A 12,179-nucleotide genomic window follows, 5' to 3' on the forward strand; every position below is an offset into this window, starting at 1 on the left:
CATAGAGAAAAGGGCATGTGGTGTAAGCCTCTAAGAAGAGGCACTGAAGCTCCACAGAAGACTGTGTGATATAATAATAATAATCCTAAATCTTCCTTAGAGGTCTGTCTGAGAATTTTCAAGCCCCAGAATTAGATCACCACATTATTTAAATTTTTCAGCCCAGCATGTTAGTAACCTTAGAAAAAGAGTGAAGAAATGGCAACAGAGATACTTACTCAGTCCAGCTGAGTACTTCTGGAAGCTTATTTACAGCCATGGAAACACAATTGAGTACCACAGTACATGTAATAAAGCCAACAAATAATGTGAATAATTGGTTAAGGAAAAAGTGCTATATTATAAAAACCCAAAGTTCAGAAAAGTTGCTGATTTACACACAAACCCCACACAGATATTCAAATAATTACTTTGGTTTTGAATATGCTCAGGACTTTTCATGTGTTTTCCAAAGAAACTGATGTCAGATCAAACTTATGCTCAGCTGGGTAAACTTCATGATTTAAAAATAACAATTAATTATCTACATGTTGGGATAGTTTTGGAAGTTAGGACATTAGTGGGACATAATATGTTTAACAGAAGAGATGAGGAACATAAAGAAATGAAAAAAAAAAAAGAAATCTGAGTCCTCTGCTGTCTCTACTGTTATTTGAAACTTTAGAAACCTCAATTTCTTCCTAGCAGGAGCATGGAAGAAAAAGAAATGGGCCATAACCCCATAATAACTACGGGTTTTAAGCCTAGAAAAAACAGATACAAAAGCTTAATTATCAATAACCAGTGTTCTTTGAAACTGGGAGTCCATATATACATTCTTACAAGAGACACCTATGCCCTGCCACGAGTTCAGAAAGCTTTCTCATTTTATGTGGCAGGCAATGAAAATATCTTAAGAAAAAACATCCTTTCATGAAAGTTCATTTGTCACCTAATAAAATTTTTCTTTTTTAAAAACAAACATTGGCCTTAAATTTAGGGTTTATTTGAAACTGAACAGCAAATTTAGTAATTTCTAATAGCATGAATACACATTCAAAGTCAGCCATAAGTTCCCATAAAAGGACCTATTTCTACAAATTAACAATTTCAAATGAAAACAGATGTTTGGCAGAAAGAGCAGGAACAACTCAGCCTACGGTTTTGCACCTGTGATCCTTCACATTTTTACATTCTTCAAACCACATTTACATTTTTGAAAAAATATAAAAAATGGGTGCTCTTCAGAACTTTCTGAACTTGAGTGTGAAATACATTTCTTCGGATGTCAAACTCTTTCAGCAAAGCATTGCTGTAAATCACATCCTTCATGTTTTAATAACTAGGGAGTCACTTATTTGTTTTTTGTTTGGTTTTTTTTTTTTTTTAATTTAAGTTTGTCACCACCGTAGAGATTTAGAAACAGTTCTGGAAAAGGGCAAAAATATCATACAGCAGCCTCTAAATGTTGTTTCATAACAATATCTGCAAATCTGACTTTAAATATGAGCTTTTCTGACATTTTTACTTGTACCAACACCATGTAAATATCTTAGCTGTAGTCAAACAAGATTCAATATAACTTTTTAAAAATCTCTATCACAGACACATGAGCTTACATTTACATTAATATGAACAGAGGAAAAGAATGGCAGAAAATGGTACAGTATATTTTAAAATTGCAATAAGGGAAACCAATAAAAGGATATGAATGGGTCAGAATTTTAATTGCTGCTTTTCTGACTGGATTAAAAGGACCAAATATACCCAAGGCAGGTGTGGCAGTAAACCGGAAAATAGTCCTCCTTTTATTTATCACCATAAAAGTCTATAAAAAAAAAGATTCATAGTATATGAAATACTTTAATGAAACAAAATTTACCCCCAAAATTAATTGTTTAGGTTTTCATATCTGCATCTAGACCTATATCTAATTGCAATTACAAGTAAAGCTTTCCTGTATTCTTACTTGGAGCTGTGAGCTGATGATACTACTTTTGAAAGAAAGACAGCAACTATATAAAAGTTCATTATTGCCTGTGAAGAAGTATTAATGGGAATGAATTTGAAGAGCAAGTGATCATATTCACTTGGTCAAAATAATTAAAGGATACTATTCTAGGACTGCAACAGTGGTGGTAATCATACTCAAAAGTACCTTACCCTTGGATAGTTTTATAGGCTACAACAATAATTTTGAAATATCTCTAAATTATCAAGTAACACCGTAAATTCCCTCTAAGCTACCTTAAGGTCCATGCAGCTCAGTACTTTTGCCACATGATGTAAAAATGAAATATCTTAAATCTAAAATACAGTTCACTAACTTTTATGTAAATTTCTTCAACTGAATCAGCCTTAGTTTCTCTTCATCAAGAATATCACTTTGATTACTTACAGAAAAAAAATCTCAGGAAGAACAAAGCTTTCTGCCTGTTCTCTGATTAAATTATTATATTCCAGTGACTTGCTGGTATACATAAAAGAGAGCAACATGGGGCTGGATGGAACTTTCTGCTCTTCAGGTCAAGTCCCCCTCAATAGTAAGCAATCATACAATAGACATTTCATTTAGAAGGGATTCCTGGAGCATCTACTTTACGCACTCCTATAGGCAACAACACAAAACACTTTGCAATAGCATGAAGTATATGCAATATAAATATGGTACAATAAACAAAGCTGATGAGACATAAAATAACAGAAAAATAATTTACTGTAATGAAAATATATGGTTTTGCTACACAGAGTACTGGAAATATCTCAAATATGTCTCCCCTAATTTGTATAATATTTGTAATTCAGCAAAAGCATCTGCAGTAAGTCAGCAATTCCAGTGTGGTCTACTGTTTGACAGGCACTGTTTATAGGACAGTGAGTTCAGCCCCACAGACGTTATAGAAACTGCTCTGGAAAACAAAGCATCAGTTATCCCAGAATATACTTCCTATGAAAGTGTAACTATCAAGTATATCATGTTTTCATAATTAATTCTGATTGCTGACTGGAACTTAAAATACCTTTTCATTACATAATATGGAGCATACCTTAGCACTCCTGCCCCCAAAAATGCTAGTAACTTTCGAAGATTTGTCTACAGAACAGTCAAAAACCAGCATCTCCTAAATAGAGCTTTTACTATCTCTTAAGAGTTCAGCAGACAAAATTAAATGAAAAAATGCTTTCGAAAGTTTTAACCTTGTGATCACTGTAGTATGGATCAAAATCTTCCAGGGGTTCCCCAATGAGCTCCACAGGAAGATCCCCGTACAGAGATGGCAGTTTTTTGCAGGTTTTCAGATCAAGCTGAGGAGTAGGTTTATCTTCTTCAACTCCTTGGTCCTTATTCTTCCAGTTAACTTTGGCTTGCTGAGGGTTTTTTTTAGCAATTCTTTCTTCAATTGCTGCCAAGGACTCAGGGGTGAAACGTCGAAAGCTGTTAGTTTCTGACGGACAAAACAAGGGATCCATTTTTCCTCCTATATGTTTGTTTCCGGTGCTAGAAGCAAATTAAAAAGAGAAAACTAGTGACAATTAGAAAATAACAGAAATAATACACAACTTAAAACTAATACCCATTACATAAATTATTTCTTTCTTCTGTGAAACGCTGTATGAAAAGAGAAGAGAAGAGAAGAGGACAAGACTATTTCAGTTGGAAGGGACCTACAACGATCATCTAGTCCAACTGCGTGACCACTTCAGGGCTGACCAAGTTAAAGCATGTTATTAAGGGCACTGTCCAAATGCCTCTTGAACACTGACAGGCTTGGGGCATCGACCATGTCTCTAGGAAGCCTGTTCCAGTGTCTGACCACCCTCTTGGTAAAGAAATGCTTCCTCCTGTCCAGTGTAAACCTCCCTTGACGCAGCTTGGAACCATTCCCACGCATCCTATCACTGGATCCCAGGGAGAAGCGATCAGCACCTCCCTCTCCACTTCCCCTCCTCAAGAAGCTGTAGAGAGCAATGAGGTCACCCCTCAGCCTCCTTTTCTCCAAACAAGAGAAGCCCAAAGTCCTTAGTGCTCCTCACAGGACATGCCTTCCAGCCCTGTCACCAGCTTGGCTGACCTTCTCTGGATGCATTCAAGGATTTTCACATCCTTCTTAAATTGTGGGGCCCAGAACTGCACACAGTTCTCACTAACTGGCTACACCAATCCTCAATACAGCTGCATAATCACCTCTTTTGACTGGCTGGTTATACTGTGTTTGATGCACCCCAGGATATAAACCAAAACCAACTAGAAGCAAATTCATTTAGACGAAAGGGTAATGTAAAACGAAACCGACAAAGACCAGCAATTGATTCTGGATCCACCCTGTATAATTCAGATTGCAGAAGAGATACTTTTTTCCTTTGCTTTTCCAGCTAGGAAGTGACAAAATCACATCCCTATCAGAACTCGGACAATCACCTAATTGTTTTTCTCTGTAGCAGCTTATAGTATCCGCAGCCTTGCACATTAGTTATTGTACCTCTGTACTTCTTGCAAACAGAAGTTAGTTCCATATCTATTGTGCCTGCTGCTTACATGGGATCACAAAATGGTCTAATTGGAAAGGACCCTGAGGCTCATCAGATCCATCCCCTCCTCAAAGCAAGACCAGCACTGAATTTGGCTCAAGGCTTTGTCCAGTTGAGTTTTGAGTACATTCAAGGAGATGTTTATGGCTTGGAGTAAAAACAACACAACAAATGGCAGGTTTTACCTTACCAGTCTTGAGCTTTGCTCTCCTCTGATTCTGCTGATTTGTTACTCATGTTTGCTCTTCCTGTTCTTTAGACTCTTAACTCTTTCCCTCGTGCCATCTAGTTATGGCTGAAAAGCTCTGCTCATGAGGCTTTTTTCTCATTTTGCTGAGTAGCAAACTGAGAATGTAGCCACAACTAAGGCTTTACCATATGTGGTCTGATGAAAGAATATCTGCATTGATGTTAAATAACAAACTGTATTACAAACTTTTATAAATCTAGGCCAAAAACCAAGATGCAGTGCCTGAGAAACATCTGAGTTTCAAATATACCTCCAGATTTCCTGAAGTTTTTATAAGACATCTGTTGAAAGTAATTTACCTTGACATTACTTATCACAAGCCTACAAAAGGTATGATGCATCACACTATGAAGTGTAGCATGCTGCTTGGTATTATTTCACTAACTTTGCTGACAATGAGTCCTGCATACCTTCACATCAAGACTTGGTAATTAAGAATCATTTAGTACACAGTTCTCAAAAAATTACAGTAACACCAGTGACAGAACTGGGATAGCTGCTATGCTTAATTCTTCTTGTGATCACCCCTGTTCTATGTGCCTAGAAAAGCCAGGGACCTGCACTTCCTCAAAACAAACTTCACTAGGAGGTGATTTGACCACTGATCAACCCTCATGAAGCTCCATACCCACTGACTGTCATGCAGAATTTAAAGACACCGTAAAGGACTACTACAAACCAAATATCAAGTAAATCTGGTATTGCCCTCCTCACAACTGCATGTCAATAGCAGGATTTGTCTCTCCTAGAATTTCACAGGTGCCTTAATGCTTTGTGGCTCTGCACCAGAGTGTCTGCTGTTTATGGAGATCTTGGTTATGTCTATTTGTTTAATAACTACTCTTTTTCACACATCAGAGGAAACAAATTTAATTATTATTAACTACTCGGATTCTGATCGGAGTCATTGACTTGTTTATTCATGCTGACAGGTATGGGTCAATTCTGCCTCCCATACCAGCCTGGGAAAAGGTAAATACAATGAAGCAACTTCACCTTCTCACATATTCACAAACACTGCAAAATTCTTCCGGGGATTAGCAAAGTACCTTCAAGAATTTATTTTCAATTATTCTACTTGATCTTAAATCACTGACAAAGGGAAAGGGTGGCAAGCTAATGAGAAGCACTGAAGTGACTTAAGGCAAATCACTGTAACTATTCACTTACTAATGACTTCCTGCCCAGATTTACCACATCACTTGTAGATAACAGCAATTTACATGACTGCAGTTCTCATCCACAAAAGATGAAGAAAATTTTGACCCATTACAGGATGACTTGTCCTTTGTGACTCATGTCAAAACCAATTGCTGCCATCTAATAAACACTTTTGGTCACCAATGAGTCTTTAAAATACTCTGCATTTTTGATTGCCCAAGGTCCAGCTGTGCTACTTCAGTTTTGTGAGCTCACATGTGGACAATGTTAGAGAATCAATACTCTTTTGTAATTATAGCTCTCTTCTTTAAATGCATAGATATATTTCTTTTAAAAGAATATGCAACTGCCTGGAGCCAGAATGATTGTGCAATGATTTTGTTTTGGTTTAGGGGATTTGGTTTCTTTTTTTTCATCCTCTGGGACTTTACGAGCAAGTTCAGATCTGATCAGGGACCACAACTCAGAGATCAAAATTTACCATGGTAACAAATCAGAAGTATATAATCAAAGAACTGTTACTTTGCAAAACCACACAGATGCACTTCCAATCCAAAGCTCAAAAGATAAAGGGAAAATCAACATGCTCCTTTTTTTTTTTTTCAATTTTTTAAAATTAATCTCCTTAGAATTATTACCTTCAAAGCATTCCTTAAAACTGACAACAAAGACTGAGCTTTTAGGTAACTACATTGACTGTAATAAATGAATCAAAGAAAATGGTTTTAGTAAATACAAACATTGCTTTAGTATTAAGGATTTGGGAGCTGAATTTTCAAAAAAAAAAATGAAGGCTGAATCTGTCAAAAGCACTGATCAAGAGCAAAAAAACCCTATACATCCCCTTCAGCAGCAGTGACTAGAAGTCATAATTGGACAAACAGTCACGGACGACATGAGAGGATATCTTCAGAAGACCTGTACCAGCAAGGTACTTGTGCTCATGTGGAACAACAGACTTTCTGGGCTTTCATCAACTGCCAAGTATTTACAGATTGTGACTTAGGTTAGGAAAAAGGAAGCTAAGAAGATGCGACTGAAAAAATCCTTGTGATACACATGACTAAAAAATCTTGAAAAGACAGAGTGACTACTCGAAATTCCTGAAGCTCAGCTAACTCAGCCACCTCATTATATGCTGCTGAACTACCTGAATTTTTAAGTGAAGACACTAAGATAAAGTGTTACCCTTAGAAATAATTTCAGTCTTTGCACTGGACAGAAAAGTCTCTCTAGTAAACAATTCTGGGATGGAAGCTACAAAACAAGTGTTCTCAGAAGTAAGCTAAAGTGCTACTGAATGGGATTTCTTCCAGAACCTGGGAGGACAAACTTGGGTGTGTAAATACAAGTTAGTGTGGGGAAATCCTAGCAAAACACTACCTAAAGCATGCTGCTGAGGGCAAATACAAGGCTACAGTCCAGATCTGTTAATTTCCAGTACGGGATATGTAAGAAATTTCCATTTAAATTAAATTAAGAATTGCAAATCCTATGACAGGTTTTGATATCTCTGGTCTTATAGTAGAAAGCAGTCCATCAGTAACAGATACAAATGCACTGGTGGGACCTCCAGTTACTAAAGGACCACTCTCTGCTGGATCAGGGATACAAAAATATGTCTTCAAATTCACTTTTTTTTTTTTAATTAAAGTGGAAATTACTTTTTTTTCTCATCTTGAGATGAACTGAAATCAGTGTACACAGCTAGCCACAGTTTTAGGTTATTCTAACTGGCTTAAGGCTGACTGGGTACTGCGAAAATGACACAGAATCTTTTTATGTCAAAACCTAAGGAATTCCAAATATACTGATGAAATTTACTGAACAAATGATCTGCAAAGTATTAGAAAGGGATGAACAACAAGTCATTAAATGAAATGGACACATGGGCACTACTACAGTACAATTATCTATAAAAATTTCTTAAGATAAAAGCTGTCTTTAGGACAATTTTCTCTAGAACAGCAAAGTACTGCCAAAAAATGAGTCTACTAATACAATGTTTCACAGACACAAATTAGAAAATGCTCACTAGGGTAAAGACTAATCACTAGAGATGATAACCAACAGATTTAGCCTTTTAGAATGAAAAACAAAATACAAATTCAAGCCGTATAGGCAACTCCTTAATTTGGTTCCATTTATGTGAATTTCAGAACTCCTTTCAGCTCCCTAAAAGCATGCAGAATTCCTTTTATATGCAGCAAGGTAACAGCGATCAAAGTATTGACCATAGGATAGTCAACGGCTCATAAGAGAGCAATTTAAACTAACTGAACTGCTCAGTAAACACTATCAAGGTCAGTAAGGGCATATTTTGAGGAGTTTTCCAAGTATAAAAAAACTAGTAGCAACATAAATAGAAAAATGTCCTTATTTGTGTTTCAATTTAGTTCTAGCATGTATTATAACCAATTCTGAGTCCCAAATTATTTGTCTCTGCTCCCTTGTCAATAGCCACCCACTGAATATTTCCCGTGAGCACCTGGATCTGAAAATATAAAGGGTAAACTATCTGTTTAGTTTGGTTTTAGTATGTATTTAGTAGATTCTTCACATGGGAATAAAGAATAAAAATGTGTCCCTGTGGTAGGATTTTGTTTGAAAGCACAATATCAAATAACTATCTGCTTAACATAGGTCAAGAAGTATCTTAAAATGAATAAATAAAAAAAAAAGAATGAAATATGTAGCAATACTTACCATGAGATTCACCACCATAGGAATGGAATTATTAAAATCTATGCTTTAGACAGAGCCCCGTTCCTTTTTCAGTACTTATCCACAGTTATTTCCAAAAAGCTTGTTTTGACCAATCTGTGTATTTGTCAAAACTCATTTTAAGTGGGCATTTGTAAAATCAAATTTTAATAAATCTTGTACACAGTTCAGACAATGACAATATCAAAACATCCAGAACCACATATTTCCAAGTAGTTCATGAAGGAGTATTTAACCACACTTAAGTGCATACATCACATTCAATTTTGGTTCAAGGAACAAAATAGCCTTTTCAGCTATAGCAACAAAATCAGTAGCTTTTTTAGTACCTTAAAAATATACAAATTTATATTAACCATAGGCCACACATACAGAAACACAAAGATATTATGGCTGGATACAGTCTGTAGATAAAGACATTTTTTTTGAGGTCCTGCATGTGAAGAAGGCATCCTAAACTCCCATTACAGTCAGTGGATATCTAGTGGTATGAATAGTCAATCAAGGCTGTAGAGATATCCAAATGATCAAAGGGAGACAGCTACTTTAAAATCATCTAAAACTCCAGTGACAACATTAACTAAATCTCCACTGACTGTAATGGGAGGTGAAACACCTAGATCACAAACAGCTGCGTTTAGACACCTAAATATAGGTATCAATCTTGCATTGAATCATTCCATAGCTACCAAAACTTTCCTTGCTGTTAAACAGAGACCTCTAACACTCTGGAGTCAGCTTTCTATATGACCCACAAGAGCAGAACTGGGTGTCAGTAAAACCAACGGTCTGCATTAGCTATTTCAGATTTCAAACTTTACATTCAAAGAGTTCACCATATACAACAGGAGACACTGATCTGAAAATTCTGAATATTATAAGCATCTCCAAGTTCATCATCACCATGGATGCACTAGATATGTATACCGTAATGAATGCCCATTATTAAAAATAATAACTTATTGCACAAAAAAGGTGATTAAAAAAGGAATCAAAACACTGTTTTATATGTAGCTCAAATATTTTTCTATCAGATGAACCACTGTTCATGTGCTCATCTGGAACAAGAAAAAATGAGAAAACAGCTCACAGCAACAACTTATAAAATAGGCTAGGAATTCTCTCTTTTCTCTGTGTACAATACCTTGCAAAAAGCTACTGCTACCACCTACTCAGTTTCAGTAAAGAAAATATACTTCTGCTCTCTGATCACCATTTCATTCTATTTAACTACCAATAATTATTGACAGATTTAACAGATTTTAGTCCTTTGTAAAATCAAACTTGAACATTTTATTGGACTACTGCTGTTTCTAAAATACATGGCCATTTCTTCCACCTAGGACTTTGTCCCCCACTCTCTGCTTCCCACTCACACCCCGCCCCCCAGAAAACCTTTGTGTTTAGGTAAATATCTACCAGTGGGTTTTGGGGTTTTTGGTTTTGTTTTTTTTTAAAAGATGTATTATACAAAGTTGTTCACAATATCAATATAATATAATATCTATTCACTCATTACCTCCAAAATCAGAAACGTATGCAACAGGCTAGACTGTGCATTACTTAAACATTGTGGAAAAAATCACTCACCAGCATTTTTGTGAGAAAAACATTCCAGATTTGTGTAGGTAAAGAAATTCCACTATGTCAAGATAAATATAACTCAGATGAGATCGTACTAAAGCCAATTTGAGGACTACTGTGCATAAGCCGATACAACAAAACAAGACAAAAAGTAGTCAGTAATTAATATGAGAAATATATCGATGTTTAGTAAAATGTTATACTGCCACATGTAAACTATAGGAAGAGCAACATGTTTACAGCAATATAGTAGTTCTACTTTAAAGGCACAGTTTCTTACGTACATGCTACCTGTACCTAAAATAAAACCACATCTAAGACTTAAAAATGTTTCCACATATTAGTTATATATATACACACTTGCATACATACATCCCTGAATATCTTGATCAAACTTACATAGATTTAAATAAGAAAAGTAGCAATTGAGATTTCTCATAGTATACAAATACTTAGCAAAACCAAAATACTTACAACATCCCCTTCACAATAAAAACCTTCACACTGCTTTCTTAAGCTAATTTCTGCTAGCTTGTATCTTCAGAGAGACAGAAAGTCTTCATTTTCTCACCTTCACCATTCCGTTCAAAAGAACATCCTATCTACCTAGCTAGCTCCTATGCAGAAAGTTTTCTTTTGTATTGAGATGCCTGGGGGAGGGATGGAAGGAGGAGCTTGGTTGCTTTTCTGACAGCAATAAATGAAACTTTGTGATCTCACTAGGAACACTGTAAAAAAGGAAAAAGTGCATGGGTGATACTTTTGAAGAATAATCACCTAAATATTAATCAATTATTTTCTTTCTGCTGAAATCATAGTTACATTTATTAAAAGCAAAGGGGTTTTTTTGTTCAATCAGAAATATATGTGTAAAACCATAAGAAAGCAAAAGCTGTCCTGTTTCACATTTCATTCTGAGGTTTTAACCAGCTGAACTTTCCAGCATACATTAAATAGTTGCATAAAATTTGCCCTTCATTAATAGCTTTTGGTGAAATTAGAGTTACAAATTACTGGGTTTCGTTCCTTAATTTCTATATTTTATTATTCCCAGGCTATGACATATGTTCATTATACCTTATAAAGACAAAATCTCAAAGTCAAATATACTATCTCTTACATACAAGATCAGAGCCCAAAATACATTCAATATCACATTATGCTGTAACTTCCCTTAAAACATACAAACCTTGTTTGAGCAAAATAAAAACATTTATCCTCATATCTGAAATCGCTTATATTTATTTAAATAACAGATATGTAGAAAGCACGCTAGCAACAGGTATTGGATAGTAACAGGTGTACATTAAAGGTAAGCCTTATTGCTAAGTACAGTTATTTCTCTTATAGTTACATCAACAGAACCCATTACTGTCCAAAAATTATTTTACTCTATTGGGTAGATACTAAATCTTTCCTGTTGTCTTTCCTGATGATAAGAGAGTTACCATGGGTTTTGCTGGAAGAATTCTACTGAAGGAACTATGCTGTCCTTAAAAGCCAGGCAGCCCTAATGCATGCAAATAGAAAAACAACTGTGATCAAATGCTTTGCTTATTAGGTATCATCAGCAAAGGAAACAACTAAAGATGGTCTGAACGAAATAAAACACTAAGTGTTCTGTGATGCAAGAAACAATAAGCCATTTTAAGTTCCAGTGCAAGTTATTTTTCCAGAAAGCAAGAGTATGTTCTCGAGGCAAGTTCAATTAAGAGAGCAGAATTTTAAAGATCAGTAAAGCATCATTCTATAATGGCACTTCATCTGCCACGGTCAAAAGCAGCCACATTTATAATGCTGTACCAGCTGGTATCACTAAATACAAAAAAGATCCTTACCTGAAAGTATTTTTTCTGCTGTATCTTCTTCATCAATCTGTCCCTGTGAAAAATGGGGCACTGGGAGTGAAGACAGAAAAGAGTGAAAGGAGTTGCACTCCTCTGTTCTTTTT

The 12,179-nt window shown here is 35.7% G+C and overlaps 1 protein-coding gene across 2 annotated transcripts in view; it reads right to left on the reverse strand.

Annotated features, from left to right (window-relative positions):
* Nucleotides 1-10,933, reverse strand: part of LOC128150857 (sodium channel protein type 5 subunit alpha-like) — a 56,727-nt gene extending 45,794 nt beyond the window's left edge. Inside the window, exons 1-4 of one of the 2 annotated variants that reach the window (XM_052807560.1) lie at nt 10,703-10,933; nt 3,178-3,478; nt 1,689-1,807; nt 219-308 (exon numbers count right to left, since the gene is read on the reverse strand). In XM_052807560.1, the coding sequence (XP_052663520.1) occupies nt 219-308; nt 1,689-1,807; nt 3,178-3,478; nt 10,703-10,707 (515 nt within the window). In that variant the 5' untranslated portion in view covers nt 10,708-10,933. Of the gene's footprint in view, nt 1-218; nt 309-1,688; nt 1,808-3,177; nt 3,479-10,702 lie in introns of those variants that run through there. The other variant, XM_052807553.1, reaches the window with a different exon arrangement.
* Between the last annotated feature and the right edge of the window lie 1,246 nt (nt 10,934-12,179).

The sequence above is a fragment of the Harpia harpyja genome, chromosome 1 (assembly GCF_026419915.1).
Source record: "Harpia harpyja isolate bHarHar1 chromosome 1, bHarHar1 primary haplotype, whole genome shotgun sequence".
NCBI classification, from domain to species: Eukaryota; Metazoa; Chordata; class Aves; order Accipitriformes; family Accipitridae; genus Harpia; species Harpia harpyja.